We start from the raw sequence: 15,111 nt of genomic DNA on the forward strand, positions 1-15,111 counted from the left end.
TGGGAAAGAAAGTGGCAAGGCAAGTCAATTTCCATTCCACGTCGTCATCCTTTCTCTCGGCCAAGTATGGTACTTCGTCGCTGCATGCGATGGTTGTTGCTCGGGCAAGCAGACCAATATCGGCAGATTAGTCTCCTGTGCAGCCTCTCGCTTCGCCTGCGCCTCTGTAAGAGCCTCGTAGTAGTCATCAAATCTTTTGATGACTGAAACCATAATTTGGTCGACGGCTGAGTCCCTCGCTCCATCCTCCATCCCCAATTTATGCTCCTCAACCCAAATTAAAGCATCGAACTCTGCGAAGAACCGGTCGAGATGCGCATGCCATTCGGGGATGAGAACCTCCTTGAGATTATGAACGATAACATCGACATGATCTAAATCGTCTTCCGTCATGCCTGCTACAGCCTGGCGCAAGGTGACGATCTTGGTGTAGACGCTATGTATTGTCGACCATAATTTTTCCATGTGGGCAAGGTGTAGATCGTAAAATTTCTGTTTGTCGCATGCGCCGTAGTTCGGTGGAGTGAGTTCGAGTTCGACGAGAAACTCCCGCGCAGCGGCTGGAAGTTCGTCGAAACTGAGGCCGGAGTAGGTGTACGTCGGTTTGGTGTATAATCCGGGGAAAATAAAGTTAACGCAGGGGTGCATTGTGGACATTATATAGTTTTAAAGATAGAGCACGAGACGATGAGACTTGGGGAGCGTGGAAGATGAATTGGAAGGGAAGCTGGATTGCAGACCAGTGGACCAATACTCCATCGCTTTTATAGGGACTTTTGCGGCGGAGTGACAACGCGGAGACCTAACGGCGTAAAGGTTGCAGATGAATCCGGAAACTTGTAGAATAACAATTAGAATCCCGTTGTTTTTGTTGGCTCGACTTGTGACCCAGCTTGACAGCTTGGAAGGAAAGAAACAAAGAGGCCAGTGGTTAACCGCATAATTTTTCTCTGGTTAACTGCGTGATTGTTCTCACTCACAAGTTGCCCACAAGTAACCTACAAGAAAACGAAAAGCTTGACTGTTGAAGGAAAGGTAAGGCGCCGATGCCGGTATTGCCGAAAGGAACTCCGCCAGACCCACATGTCACGCGTCTACTTTTGTGAACCATGCGGTTCTGGGCTAACCGATGCTTACCTTTCAATCAGCCGTGACTTACGTGCTTGCCTTGGCCATTCCCGTTATTTATCTGACATACCGCCATTACGCTCGGCCTCAAACTACTCAAATACCAGCAGAAGACTCCAAGAAGCCTTTAAAGTCCATCATGCAAGCCCCAAGGGAAGACCTGGCACCTCCCAAGGATGACCCATTCACCACAGAAGCGCTGAAGCAGTTTGATGGTTCCAATCCTAACAGGCCGATCTACGTTGCGATCAAAGGTCTTTCTTCTTTTCTATCAGTCAATTCTTGATTCTCAGTCGTACCTCCAAGGAACCATATTCGACGTAACCCACAAGGCGGAAGTATACGGCCGAGGGGGGTCGTACAACATTTTTGCGGGGAAGGATGGCTCGCGGGGTTTGGGAAAGTCGAGTTTGAAGCCAGAAGATGCAGTGGCAGACTACAGCGATTTGGATGAGACGGATCAGAAGGTTCTTGACGATTGGTTCTCGTTCTTCCAGTGAGTGTGGCGCCACGTTTCTTGATTCATGGGCGCTTAACCATTGACTTGTATAGGAAACGGTACAACATCGTTGGCAAGGTGGTCGACCCTCCTGTCCAGTGAGTGTGTTGCCAGGTTCTTTGACTCATGCGCTTAAGCATTGACTTGTGTAGGAACAACGTGGTCGACCCAGTCGACCCTCCTCCTGCCAATATGTAGACTCACCGACGTTATGGATCGAGGATAACTTAAGCGTGTAAAGCGTTCCTATGTATTCGTTATCGATTCGGCGGAAGCACAGGTTATGGTGTTCCAAATTCAAGCGACCTCAAAGGGAAGGTGTAGCCGTGAGCCCCCCATAACTCGCTCAAGTGGTGTAGTTCGCCGGCAAGATCAAGTTGTTTTACATCGCGGACCAAAGCAAAGACTGGATTTGATCTCCACAATGCAACGGTCCTCGTTAATCACTCCTTCCGCATGGAGTGCACAGGGAACCCACAGAGCGTCTAACGCTTCACTACGGAATTAGATGCAATCGTTGCTATCGCGCCTCCGCCGCACAGTGAGTTAGATGGGCTTATCCAGAGCGAAGCACGATTGCGACTCAAAATTTCTCCAAATTTCACAACAAGGCGCTCTGGTTTTCTAACGACAGTTGTCTCTGTGCAGACTTTACTCAACTGCTTACATTCCCATCACGTGTTAGTCGTTCTCGACGCGTCAAATCTGACACGTGACCTGGTACAACAATTAGCTGCAATCATTGGGAAGCCTCAGTTACTTGGCGTCTTGCAGCATTCCCGAAAGACTTGGAGAATGCGCAAGAGACCTTGGGGTGGTATTGTCAGAATGCCGTCGGGTCTTTTGCTCCTGTCGTCCGATCCATTTCCTCCCTCCTTGAAGGAGCAATATGCTGTTGTCGTTTATTCTTGATGACATTACATAGTATGCACACACATCAAAGCAAACGAAGTAAGTTCCACTGATTCAAAAAATTTGTTTTTAGCGCTGCCAATTACTTAGATCTACTAACAGCCAATCAGGGATCCGGGTATCCCCCCGATTACATAGAACATATGAGTCTTGTCGTGTATGTATTATAATTAAGTAGATCGTCGTCCACCCAAGAAGGCGCGGTACCATAAGAACACTACAAAAATTAGGATAAGGTGATAACTTGAATGTTTGATATCAATATTATAAATCATGGGCGTCTATATGACGCATAATCATCAGTGAAGCCAGATATTCTGCACACACGCATGAGAACCGGCATCACGTTCTATACGAGTGAAGCTCACCGCAAGCCATGTGACCGTATTCCTCCTCAACGGAAAGGCAGCACCCAGAATGAAGCCCGTATGTGGGCTCTCCAGAAAGTTTGAGGTCGTAGTAAGCTACTATCTTAGCTTGAGACGTATAGCACTAAAGGCGAATAAGACCAAAATAGAACGTCTCAGGGGGCAACGCACAGTCCACTCATGTTCATCCGACTTATTCTTCCAGCGGTACTCTTCACCATCCAAACCAGTAAATTTGCGGTTTTTGGAACTATCGGGGGAGGGTAGGTGAATGCGAAATGGGAATGAAATTGAACTACTAGACGCACCTGCCCAACATTGAAACCTTGGTTAGATATTTCTTCATAGGCAGAGATCTATCCGACCCGAATGAGATGGTGCCCAACGAGTCATCGGACCCAAAATCCAAAGTGATTGAGGGGACCCCAGTCACTGAGCTATCGTAAATGATATACGCTTTACCGGTCGAGTCTTGGGCCGTGCAGCGGTAGACGAGTCGCATCCGATCATTAACATCGGTGAATTCAGAACCGCCTAACAAGCCTGTCTTGTCTGCTAGAAAATACGGCATGCCGTATGTCGTCATATCTGGCCAGCGAGGAGGATGGGAAATCAAGGTGAAGGGTTGTTGAAGGGACTGGAAGGGAGTCAGGAATTTTGCAGCTTATGGCAAGCATCTAGAGCCTTTTCAATGAACGCGTTTATTTCCATAAGGGGAACGAAAGCCAAGCCCAGAGTCGCAATCGTCATTTTTGTTGCAAAAGGAGCATATGGTTACTGAACGAGAGACGTTGGGCGTTACGTTGAAGGATACCGGAAGCAGATTTAAGGATACTAAATTGATGATTCGGAGCGATACGCGGCTGTGGCTCAATATGAATATGAGATTACCAGATAGGTCCAGCAGGAGTAGTATCCCCTGGTATCCCTCGTGGCGACTATGAGGCTCCCGCGAAAAAATATATAAATGGCCTAGCTCATTTTAAATGCCGGGGTCAGGAGGCACAGGAATTTGGTGCGCGACCAGCACATGCGTCGATCACAATTTAAGATTTAACAAATATCGAGACCCGTTCCTGGGTTTTGGACTCGAAAAATCGTCATTTCTCTCCCATAAATATTCCGTCTATGGCGTCATGCCCACCTGTGACCTTTATTAGTCCGGAGCCTCAATACGAATGATGAATTTGATGTTTTTTCTTCTCACGAAATGAGCCCCCACCGTCCCCTGCATTGGGATACTTGAAATCAATTTCGCCGTGCACACCATGAGGTGAAGACAACCGATCCTTGTAGCCGAAATCACCGGAAGCTACAACCCTTCGAGACCAAGATTGGGAATTTATATGACACGATAAGGGGAGGACTCGGAGTCGCCTGGAATATGGGGCACGTTTGACCTGGGTTACTTACGCAGCAATTTAGTGGGCGGTCTTATCTCACCCCTCGGTTTTTGTGGGAGTTTGTGGGTCCAAAGCTTCCAGTGCGGATAGAGTCAACTTCCCCATCGGTCACGGTAACCTGAGTGAGCGTATTGCGTCTATTGCGTCCTCAAGTCTGTCAAATCGGATATAAAATTATGGGACCTGGGAGGCAAAGATGGTGGAGTCAACCTGAGGTGGACAATAAATTTTAGATGCATAAATTTTAAGCAGTAGAACAGAGTTTATGAACGGTGACATTGTGAAAAAAGCACTGTTTATTTGCTGTTTATAATTCGTCTGAATTCCAGTTGAATTATAATATTTGTTCATCTCAATACAAAGTATCTTTCCCGTTTCTAGCAACCAATTTGCCTCCCCAATGCCTCCCCGTATATTACGGCAACATAAACTTTTAGTTCAGGGTCCAATCAGGGGTGCCTTGTCAGCTCAATCCATTGACACCGAGCATCACCTCCTGCCACGAGCATCGTCATCGGAAATTGTTGGAATCTACGAGTCTACGCCGACGAGCCTTCGCCACAAAGCAGGTTTTGTATTCGTTTCCGGAATATTCTTTATGCTTATTGGATCCACGACCAGCGCCATACCATGAGAGTACTTACGTCGAGGACAGCTTTCGGCTCCTGCTGCCAAACCTCAACATGAAGAATTCGCATGTATCTCCGGATGAGAAAAATGAAGGTACGTATCCAGTCCTGGACGGCTGTCCAGGGTTGTAAATCACCTCATCCGCAACAGTCCGCAACCTCCTGAATATAATTTTTCGGAAACGTCTTTCACTCTCTTTCACTCCATAGCCTAGCTCCCGTCATTTCCGAGTTTTAAAGTCCGTTTAATCGCGGAACGCCTCCCAAAACAAGGCAAAATCCGGAGCCAATATCCACCATCTTATACCATCCCACAACAATTCCGGCTCGATTCTACCTTTTCAGGCTAGAATGCGCCATTGAGTTCACAGCTCAAATTATTTTTTCCTGCCTTATCGATGTGGATCATCTGGACTGGCGATTTACGGCAGCTTATGACCCACATACAGGGCGGCAAGAGGCCCTACCATCATCAATAACTTTCGTATTCCCTTTACTTCTTTCCCCTTTTTTATTTCTTCGCACCCATTCTGCGCCCACCATTCCTCTAGCATCAAATGGTGCATACGTTCCTTCTACCAAAGCTGGGACATTTTATGAGGCGCCAGCCTCACAAGGCTGCATCCGCAGATTCCGCAGTCCTAAAACGTTCAGTACTTGCTCATTAGATTATACAGAGCTTACTCGAAAGGACGGTTTTCTCACAAGCTTTTTCCCCTTGTGCCTATCAAGCCGAAAACTTTTTCTCATGACCAGATCCCTCCTCTTCTAAACCCCAGCCGTCTTTTCCAGCGTCACGTCAGAGTTCTAGAAGGGTGTAGGCCGCCTCTGGATGGGCCTCCAAATGACCCAAGAGTCAACAATGAGAACTATGCACACCGAGACATATGTTTCCTGCGTCTACTCTTAAATCATGCGCGACAAGGTGTGTCTCAGGAATAACTCGTGAAATGCAAATTTTACCTCAATTCAATCTTTTCAACGGCAAAGATAGTTGTAAAAGCCGCGAGCGTCCAAATCTCAGCCGCCTTCAACCACGCGGGTTCCGAAGTTACGTGTTACTCACAAGATGACATCTGCATTTACTGGCGCCAATTCATTCCATTCGTCAAGGACCACTGCTCTAACCTTTTCAAGCCAGCACTGACGCCTAAATATACGTTGTTTAATCTGGCCATCATGTGGCAGCCTCCCATGTCATCTGTCTTGCTAGTTGAAGGGTTGAATGGACCCCATTCGAGTGAGTGCTTTCTCAATCGACAATTGTATATGGTTGATCGGTGAGAGCTTTTGTGGCGTCAGCTCAGAGCCGCGTTTCCTTCTGCTCAGGATGCACGGAACATTATCAAACGCCGTGCCCCGTTACGCAGGGTTTCTCTCTCGACGCCAGTTGCCAGTGGTCGTTGAGAAATGGCTAGGCTACTTCAATTTCACTCTTCTCCGTCTCGACAACTTTGGCTAGCCTCTTCTTTGGATGGATGAAAGTCCACCAATCGGCTGATATGGAGAACGTGGCGACAACACCACTCCTTCGGTTCCTTCCCAGCAGACGCGCCCGTTATCAAGCCCACCTACGCCCTATCTAGAGAAGACATAATCGATCATTTCATAACATACATTTTGAAGTTCTTCTACATAATAAACGCCACTATGATAGCGCCAATCGTTCTAATTCAATTCAAAATGCCTACATTCAACTTGCATTCAACATTGATTAATTCTTAGCAACGTCAATAAAAACGTGGTCGAGAGTCCATTATCACACCGAATGACGGCGCTCGGCCTATACCCCACCATACCCTCCGCGAGACGTGTGCTGATACTTTGCAAATAGGTTTCTCGCGGAGGGTTGTGACCGCCATCACTCACACCTACAATCTTCAACTCTTCCAATGACGGCATTTGAGCGACGGTGTCGATGAGCGGTTTCTGTATTTTGCCATTAGCTCAATATTGGCGTTGGGAAGAGATCATGAGACTTACGACGAGGTTTGAATTCGAGTCTTCGCCTTTGACATAGAACGGCAACGTTTCCATCAACCAAACACCACCGGCCTTCACAAAGCGGCTGAACGTCGAGTTCTTCAGGAGACTCCACATGATGGAGCAAACACTCCTCATGAAACCTCTTCGCTGCAAACCCACAGTCCCCCCCCGTCTAATCCAATGCGGGAAGTTCTCAGGAACTAGCTGTATTTCCTTCAATCCCGAGTAGGAAGAGATATACTGGAGGAAAGCCATCCCAACATTATCCACAGATACGTTCTGTAGTGGGCGGATATCAGCTTTGTCGAGCGTGGACTGGATCTCATCGTGTGTTGAGCTATCCTCCTTTATGGAATTCGGGAGGTGTACACCATGATATTGATAAGCGTCAACGAAGTGAGATATTTGAAATGGGGCAGCGTCTTTTGATCCAAACGCACCCAACAGCCTTTAATATCCAACTCCTTAAGTTCTTAAGATTTACAGTGCTTTGAGCAGGGGTCGTGGTGATCCCGCAGGACGTAGAGTGAGGACTTGGGGTTCTATGATGAGGCTTAGCCGCGCCGGAGGGTAAGGAGGTCTTTTCCCAGCTAGCGAGATGAAATCGTGTGAGTAGATAATAATAATGTGCTTCGCTTTAGAAAACTCACCTCGCTGCCAATATGCTAAATCAGGTCGGGCGCAAGGCTAGGTAGAGAAGGCATAACGTCAAGTTGTTGGACACATAAAAGATTAGGGGTTAGGAACAGTCAGACAAGTTATGATGAAACTCTTTCTTCCGTGAATCTCAATCGGAGTCAAACACCGAAAAAAAAAGGGTCAATTTCTGCTTTTGTCTGAATGTACAACTTGAAAGTCCAAGAAAGAGTCGTCGAATACCGTCACCTTCATCTACACCCACTTCGCTATTGACCAAACCCGCGTCCTCTATCGTGGCGGTGTTGTCATCAAGGACACGATTAGGGAAGAGTTGTTGCGATCTCGCAAGGTTTTCGAGACGAGAGCTGGGGGAATTGATTAAGCAAAGTAAGGAGCTGATAAGATGTATTGAACTTACGCGTTGATAAAGTTTCTAATGTCCAAAATGGTATGAGATAGCCTATAAAACTCCACCATCAGCACAGGTGTGTCGAATGAGTAAAACAAAAACCACAAACCTCGTTCCATCCGCCAACCGGATTTGCACACTTGTCGTAGGTTGCGTTTGATCCACCTCAAACCTCGTGGTAACCCTTTCCTGCGCTGGTGCTGCTGTCCTGGTTGGCGTCCGCACAGCACCAGAAGTTGGGAAAGTGCCAGGCATGTTTGATGGCGGTGGGGACCCACTTCCACTCGCACCGCTGAGTCCTGGGACTGGTGTGCCGAGACGATGTGCTTTGACGCAACTTGGTGTAGTCTTCGTTTAGGCGTTTTGCGACGCGGACTTCGACGATTTGCCCGGCGAGAACGTTGAAGATGGAGGGTGGAGCACGGCTACGATTCATCAAGCTAAAAGACGAGCGTTTGAGTGGGGAGTAGAATATACCCAGAATTTATCTCTGCCAAGATGGCTGCGTGCCTGGGAACATCGTACGGCATTAATTCGCCGTCTTCAACTTGAAAGCCGTTCCTCCAAAAGGTCAAGTGCCGGAGGGCTACCTGGTCTGTTGTCACAATATAAGGAGTGAATAGACGGGGCAATTGCGGAAGGCGTACCAAGATCAGTGGCTGAAGTAGCATTTGGGTCGGGAGTGAAGCTGCTTGGAGTGTCATCACTGCCGAGGGTATGGCCTCCGCAAAACGCCGTGGGCCTTGAGGAGCCTTCGGGTGCTTGTCCGCCTCTGTGTGAAAGTATGAGATAAGTGTTCAAGCTAAAAATGAAGGGCAACCACAAACTCTTGTGCACGTCTCAACAGCTCTCGTACCATTGACATATCACCTCCAGGGACCCTGCTGCCACCATGTCTGGCAGAATCTGGATTCTGAATGTTGACTCCGCTGAAAGAGGGAGTCCTAGTCAGGGTGCATCCTGAGCCTGTTGTGTCGTTGTCGCCAGACATGGGTGGTGATATCTGTTTGGACGTTGTATGGCGGTATTGTTATCTGAGGGCGTCGGCTTTTTGTCAAGCTTGAACTTCACACTCAAACCACACTTGTCTTTTTGTCCTAAGGGGTCTTTGAGACGAAAAAGCAGCTCCGAATTTAACATTTAGAAAAATTTAGGAAGCCATGGAGCAGTCAAGCTGGACATTCTTTTTTTTTAGAACGGTGGTTGAGATTTGGTTGAAACTTCTTGAACGGTATTTTTTTTTCAATTTTATCAATGAGTTCATCTTATTTCACAGATTTCACAGTATTTTCTTATATGCCATCGTGCGCATAGCCAAGGAATACAGACTTTAACATTCCTGTCCAACGTTCGATCCTCGTGCGGAGACTGTCGTCCTTTGTGACCTCGTCATCAAGCAATCTATGCAAAGGCGGCGACTCTTGATAGTGCTTCTGAACTTCGGTGCACATGACCTCAAGGTTGGCATCTCTATAAGAAGGCGACAAGATTCAGACTATGAAATCAATCGCTTTACGCTTATCCAGTCCATCTGATCCACTTTCCAATCTCTCAACTTGATGAAGCGCGGGTTTCTGAAAACCGCAAAGGCGAAGAACTCAAAGACGGAGGGTATCGCGCTCCCGCCAGTCGCATTGACTCCACCCAGTTTAGGTGTGCCACCCAAGGGAGATGGCTCTTTCGGTTAGTCGAATTCTTCATCACGCCGGTTTTTCATCTCACCATTTTGAACACTGGGAACTTAGCTCCACGACCTGTTATCAAGTTACCTTATGGGAAGGTTGAGACCGGTAACGTAGCCTATGTCATTGACATGAGGCAACCTAACATTGTAACAGCGCGGCCGACTGAGGGCGTTGTTTCTAAGAAGGTTTTCGGTCGCGAAATCTCCGACGACGCCGTAAATTACAGCGACGACATGATTCTAGTCACCACTCTCCCACCCGTGAATTTGGGCGCTACACTGGATGATGAACCTGACAATTGGACAGAGTGTATCTTGGCTGGGCACATCAAGCGTCGAATCCTCAGCACCCCAGGATTTCCGCGCCCCGTAGAGAAAACTGCAGACGGAATGGTAAACCATCGTATTGGGCCTTCGCCGGTTGGTGGACTTGGAGTGTTCGCCACGCGTCTCGTCCGCGCTGGAGACCTCATCATCGCCGAGAGGCCTCTCCTGATCTCACAGCGCACTTTTGATATGTCGGTCGCGGAGGGTCTTACCAAGGCGGAGATGATGCAGGTTAATATGCAAAAGTGGGAGGAACACCTTGGCATCGCGGCATTGAAGAGGATGACTGATGAAAACCGGAAAGCATTCACGGCGCTGGCGAACAGTCATACTGAGGACGGGAGTGGGCCTATTCTGGGGATCATTCGCACCAATGGATACAAAGTACCAGGCTTGTATGATGGTCACGAGGACGACAACGCCAGGACTTATACTGCTGTTCTGAATGTGATGTCGAGGATCAATCACAGGTGAGATACTTGAATTATACGACCGTAAAGCAAGTCTCGAGACTGACATATCTTCAGCTGCTCGCCTAATACTACGCATCATTTCGACATGGCTTCCCTTTCCTTCGAGCTCCGAGCAAATCGCGATATCGAAGAAGGAGAAGAGCTGTTCAGCTCATACTGCGACAATTTACGAACCAAGAGCGAGCGTGCTGAGCAGCTAGCACCCTACGGCATTGTCTGCGCATGTCCCGGGTGTGTTGGAGCAACCAAGGAAACGGATTTGTTGCGCTCGGAGCTGGTAAAACGCATCGAAAAAATACGAGCTGACCACCATGTTTGGATGAAGGATCGAACACGCCCTAACGTACTCGCAGCCTCCCTCAAGCTGATAGCAGAGATTGAAAAAGAAGGTCTGGCCGGTGCTCCGTCGTTCACCTCCCTGTTGGGGATGGTTGCGAGTGTCTACTCGACGTCCGGAAACACAAATAGCGCGGCGGAGTACTTAGAGCAGCTCAGCAACCACTGGCATTGCAGAGTATCCACCAAGTAGCCACGAGGCGCTGACTGGAAGCTAACGGTTTGGGCAAAGCTGCCGCTCATCTGAAAACACTGAATTAAAAGTCCCCTCGTGTGAAGCCCTGTATAATTATCCCAGACTCTAGAACGGAGAGGAACGAAGAATTGTAATTGTTATCATCAGTGGGATTTCATGTCAGCACGCCTTTCTTCTTAAATAAAAACGTGGTAGAGAGGTTATTATCACACCGAATGCCATCCACTTCAGTGAAGCCAGCTCTTTGCACAGTCTGCACCTTGTCCACCACGACCACATCAACACAGCTAGGCAGCTCATAGGCTTCAATTTGCCACTGCCGTAAAGAATATGTAGATTATCGACAAGTTATTGACCATGTTTGGCTCGTTCCAATCCGTAAGCATTGCTTGGAAGTTGGGTCCGCGTTTTTACCATTAGATTTGAATTCCCGCAGAGCATATGGAACGGCTGGGGACGAGACTAGCTATTCCACGCGTCAATAAATACAAGGGCATACACAATCTAGCACTGCATTCATAAGACTCGTTCCTCTCGGGGAAGGGGACGAGGACACCGACGACTGCATCGTCCACAGTTGTTGGAGGTTCCATTGGGTTAAGGATCTAAGTAGTTGCAGTACAGGGATAGAAACCATAAAAATTCAGGGGACCCCTGAAAACAGGATTACATTATTTAGTAAGGAAGAAGAGAGTCCAATGATGATACAGCGTGATGAAAACCACATTACAGGCTCCCCCGTTTTAGAAAACTCACCTCGCTGCCAATATGCTGAATCAGGTAGAGAAGGCATAACGTCAAGTTACGGTGAAGCTCTTTCTTCTGTGAATCTCAAACACCCAAAAACAAAATGGTGAATTTCCATTATATCTACAACGGTTGGTCAACTTCTGCTTTTGTCTGAATGTACAATTTGAAAGTCCAAGAAAGAGTCGTCGAATACCGTCACCTTCATCTACACCCACTTCTGTATCACGACGCTGTTGACCAAACCCGCGTCCTTTATCGTAGCGGTGTTGTCATCAAGGACACGATTAGGCAAGGTTGTCGCGATCTCGTAAGGTTTTCGAGACAAGAGCTGGTGGAGTTGATTAAGTAAGGAGCTGATAAGATGTATTGAACTTACGCGTTGATAAAGTTCCTAATGTCCAAAATGGTATGAGATAGATAAACTCCACCATTAATTACCACAGGTGTATCGAATGGGTAAAACAAAAAAGACACAAACCTCGTTCCATCCGCCAACCGGATTTTCACACTTGTCGTGGGTTGCGTTTGATCCACCTCAAACCTCGTGGTAACCCTTTCCTGCGCTGGTGCTGCTGTCCTGGTTGGCGTCCGCACAACACCAGAAGTTGGGAAAGTGCCAGGCATGTTTGATGGCGGTGGGGACCCACTTCCACTCGCACCGCTGAGTCCTGGGACTGGTGCGCCGAGACGATGTGCTTTGACGGAACAAGTTGGGGTAGTCTTCGTTTATGCGTTTTGCGACGCGTACCTCGACGATTTGCCCGTCGAGAACGTTGAAGATGGACGGTGGAGCACGGCTACGATTTCATCAACGCTAAAACCCAGAAGACGAGGTTCGAGAGGGGGATGTCGAACATACCCAGCATTTATCGCTTCCAGGATGGCTGTATTTTCGGGATCATCGTACCACATTAATTCACCATCTTCAACTTGGAAGCCGTTCCTCCAAAAGGTCAAGTGCCGGACGACTGCCTGGTCTATTGTCACAATGTAAGGAGTGAATACACGGAGCAATTGCGGAAGGCGTACCAAGATCAGTCGCTGAGGTAGCATTTGGGTCGGGAGTGAAGCTGCTTGGAGTGTCATCACTGCCGTTGTTGCCAGACATGGTGATGACGAGATGAGAGTTGCTACGAGAGTTGAGAGCAGATGAGAGTTGCTGAGAGAGTTGAGGGCAAGTTGAGAGCACGTCGGCCCGACGTGCTTATCCGCTTGGACGTTGTATGGCGGTGTTGTAATCAAAGGGCGTCGGCGTTGTCAAGCTCAGGGCAGCTGATAGGCTTTTTGCTGCCGTAAAGAAGGGTATGCACCGCCTAATGCTACCTATGTACTTAGTCTCGTTCTAATCCGTATTGCTTGGAAATTTGGTCCGCGTTTTTACCATCACATTTGAATTCCCTCGAGCATATGGAACGGCTGGGGACAGGATTCCACCATCGACCACGGGTCAAGAGCTAAGAATCAATTACCGCCACTAAGTAACACCCATACACGTTGAGGGTGGAAACTCAATCTAGCACTGCGTTCATAAGACTCGTTCTTGTCGGGAGGGAGACGAGGCACTTACAACTGCATCGCCCAAAGTGACATGTGTTATACCTTGAAGTGCTCGAGGTTCCGCTTGCACGGGCTCTGAAAAGTACAAAACAGTGAGGAGAGTCAGGCAAAAGTTCAACCAGGACACATATCCTTGAAAGCGCGCTGATCATTACAGGGACAGAAACCACAAAAATTTAGTGGACTCCTGAAAACACAATTACATTATTTAGTAAGGAAGAACAGTCCAATGATGATACATCGCGATGAAAACCACATTACAGGCTCCCCTCCGCGTCCTTTACCAGCGCCAACCCTGCCTACCAAGCCCTACTTCTTTGCAGCCTCAATGGCCTCTCCATTCTTGCACGCAATAATTTTGATACGTTGCGCGCTAACCATCTCGTTCGACTCCATCTTGAATGTGGGACTCTTGACAATGAAGGTCCAGACGTCGTCACATAAGCGATACGTCTTGAGGTGACCCTGTAGTTATAGCAGTGTTAGTGAGGTTAGGAGGGACGATGGAAGAACCGAAGGAAAGGTTTATCGGGGGTAGGTGGCAGGAGGGGTACCGATGTGGCGCTCGACGGGAAGCAGGGCACGAAGGAAAAGGGTAAACAAGGAAGAAAAGTAGCAGTGTTAGTGAGGTTAGGAGGGACGATGGAAGAACCGAAGGAAAGGTTTATCGGGGGTAGGTGGCAGGAGGGGTACCGATGTGGCGCTCGACGGGAAGCAGGGCACGAAGGAAAAGGGTAAACAAGGAAGAAAAGTAGGATGACAAAAGACAGACCTTCAGCGTCGTCTTATTCTTCACCTGCTTAACCATCGTATCCGCCAGGGACTTGTCGAACTGTAAGTTCAAAGAAGTATAGTCAGGGTCATGATCTAAACTGGGCGTCGAGAGAGGTGTCTGTCGCCACTGAAAGGAGCAGTGGTGCTACCTCTCAAAGCCCTTGCCGATCGAACGGGACCTCAAGCGGAAAAAAACCACACACCTGTTGCAGGACTTTCATAGCCAGCTGAGGCGTTATCGCCCCACTCGTGATCAGCTCATCCAGGGAGTCCGTGAGTGCCATCCCTATCCTGTACACCAAACCGTGAGTGAGTCTGAGCACCATCCACGGATCAATCAATGGAACTTGACGTACGACGAACCCCTGTAGAACTCATAGTACGCAGATGCCATCGACAGCTATCAGAGGTATCCTAGAAACAGCTACTAGTGCAGTCGTGCTGAGGTTGGTGGTGGCGACGACGACGACGGTGGCTGTTAGGTGGTCGTTGAGCGGAGAATGACTGACTCGACGAGCCAGTCACGAACGTCACACAACTTGAGGATAGGGATGTTGCGAAAATGGGCCTCAATTCAGCTCAAAAAAGGTGAGAAATCGGGGGGTCGCTATGCTCATAGAAAAGCAGCTTTCTACGAGGTAGAATACTCGATATTTTTCCTTTTTGAAATCTTTCGCTGGGGCCTGAAGAAACTTGACTGGGAGCTTCATACGTACATGGTTTCAGTGTTCTTGTACATAAACATGGTGAGATGGCCGAGCGGTCTAAGGCGCCAGACTAAGGATCAAGGCATTTGATGTCCGCTACGTTGTTCGCAACATCTGGTCCTCCGGGGCGTGGGTTCGAATCCCACTCTCATCACTAAGTGATTTTCATTTTGCCGCTCTAACTGACAGCATAAGAAAGTGCTTGAAACGGGCAGGAGACATCCACATTTCAACGCGGTCAGCAATCCTAAGCCAGTTGCAGACGGGTAAATACGTACGAAATCTGTATCGTGTATTGTAAGTTACTCGTTTAACAACACCAATTGCAAGAGGC

At 48.2% G+C, this 15,111-nt stretch overlaps 8 protein-coding genes across 8 annotated transcripts; 2 read left to right on the forward strand and 6 right to left on the reverse strand.

The window, feature by feature from the left end:
* Positions 1-24: 24 nt before the first annotated feature.
* Positions 25-648, reverse strand: LACBIDRAFT_334401 (uncharacterized protein; the record flags this gene model as incomplete). Its single annotated transcript, XM_001889188.1, has 1 exon — positions 25-648. One exon carries the CDS (start codon positions 646-648, stop codon positions 25-27), a length of 624 nt encoding a protein of 207 aa, XP_001889223.1.
* Positions 649-1,128: 480 nt separating this feature from the next.
* On the forward strand, positions 1,129-1,944 carry LACBIDRAFT_314723 (cytochrome b5; the record flags this gene model as incomplete). The annotated part of the gene is made up of 4 exons (XM_001889147.1): positions 1,129-1,382; positions 1,435-1,624; positions 1,681-1,725; positions 1,780-1,944. The coding sequence occupies exons 1-4, from the start codon at positions 1,130-1,132 to the stop codon at positions 1,823-1,825; spliced, it is 534 nt and encodes a 177-aa protein (XP_001889182.1). The 5' UTR covers position 1,129.
* Positions 1,945-2,803: 859 nt separating this feature from the next.
* On the reverse strand, positions 2,804-3,493 carry LACBIDRAFT_314724 (uncharacterized protein; the record flags this gene model as incomplete). Its single annotated transcript, XM_001889189.1, has 4 exons — positions 2,804-2,856; positions 2,908-3,031; positions 3,079-3,157; positions 3,216-3,493. 4 exons carry the CDS (start codon positions 3,491-3,493, stop codon positions 2,804-2,806), a joined length of 534 nt encoding a protein of 177 aa, XP_001889224.1.
* A 3,017-nt stretch (positions 3,494-6,510) lies between these two features.
* Positions 6,511-8,964, reverse strand: LACBIDRAFT_295838 (uncharacterized protein; the record flags this gene model as incomplete). The annotated part of the gene is made up of 13 exons (XM_001889190.1): positions 6,511-6,521; positions 6,557-6,587; positions 6,809-6,868; positions 6,923-7,373; positions 7,410-7,515; positions 7,576-7,612; positions 7,827-7,929; positions 7,983-8,024; positions 8,083-8,278; positions 8,307-8,398; positions 8,451-8,568; positions 8,621-8,745; positions 8,801-8,964. The coding sequence occupies 13 exons, from the start codon at positions 8,962-8,964 to the stop codon at positions 6,511-6,513; spliced, it is 1,536 nt and encodes a 511-aa protein (XP_001889225.1).
* A 568-nt stretch (positions 8,965-9,532) lies between these two features.
* LACBIDRAFT_314728 (uncharacterized protein) lies at positions 9,533-10,986 on the forward strand (the record flags this gene model as incomplete). Its single annotated transcript, XM_001889148.1, has 3 exons — positions 9,533-9,656; positions 9,719-10,454; positions 10,512-10,986. The coding sequence occupies 3 exons, from the start codon at positions 9,533-9,535 to the stop codon at positions 10,984-10,986; spliced, it is 1,335 nt and encodes a 444-aa protein (XP_001889183.1).
* Positions 10,987-11,944: 958 nt separating this feature from the next.
* LACBIDRAFT_314729 (uncharacterized protein) lies at positions 11,945-12,363 on the reverse strand (the record flags this gene model as incomplete). The annotated part of the gene is made up of 3 exons (XM_001889191.1): positions 11,945-12,067; positions 12,116-12,130; positions 12,178-12,363. 3 exons carry the CDS (start codon positions 12,361-12,363, stop codon positions 11,945-11,947), a joined length of 324 nt encoding a protein of 107 aa, XP_001889226.1.
* A 102-nt stretch (positions 12,364-12,465) lies between these two features.
* Positions 12,466-12,847, reverse strand: LACBIDRAFT_314730 (uncharacterized protein; the record flags this gene model as incomplete). The annotated part of the gene is made up of 2 exons (XM_001889192.1): positions 12,466-12,716; positions 12,769-12,847. 2 exons carry the CDS (start codon positions 12,845-12,847, stop codon positions 12,466-12,468), a joined length of 330 nt encoding a protein of 109 aa, XP_001889227.1.
* Positions 12,848-13,411: 564 nt separating this feature from the next.
* On the reverse strand, positions 13,412-14,470 carry LACBIDRAFT_192122 (uncharacterized protein). The gene is made up of 4 exons (XM_001889193.1): positions 14,418-14,470; positions 14,274-14,361; positions 14,069-14,128; positions 13,412-13,761 (listed from the first exon to the last, which is right to left on the reverse strand). The coding sequence occupies exons 1-4, from the start codon at positions 14,462-14,464 to the stop codon at positions 13,606-13,608; spliced, it is 351 nt and encodes a 116-aa protein (XP_001889228.1). The 5' UTR covers positions 14,465-14,470; the 3' UTR covers positions 13,412-13,605.
* Between the last annotated feature and the right edge of the window lie 641 nt (positions 14,471-15,111).

Source organism: Laccaria bicolor, genomic scaffold (assembly GCF_000143565.1).
Source record: "Laccaria bicolor S238N-H82 LACBIscaffold_63 genomic scaffold, whole genome shotgun sequence".
Classification (NCBI taxonomy): Eukaryota; Fungi; Basidiomycota; class Agaricomycetes; order Agaricales; family Hydnangiaceae; genus Laccaria; species Laccaria bicolor.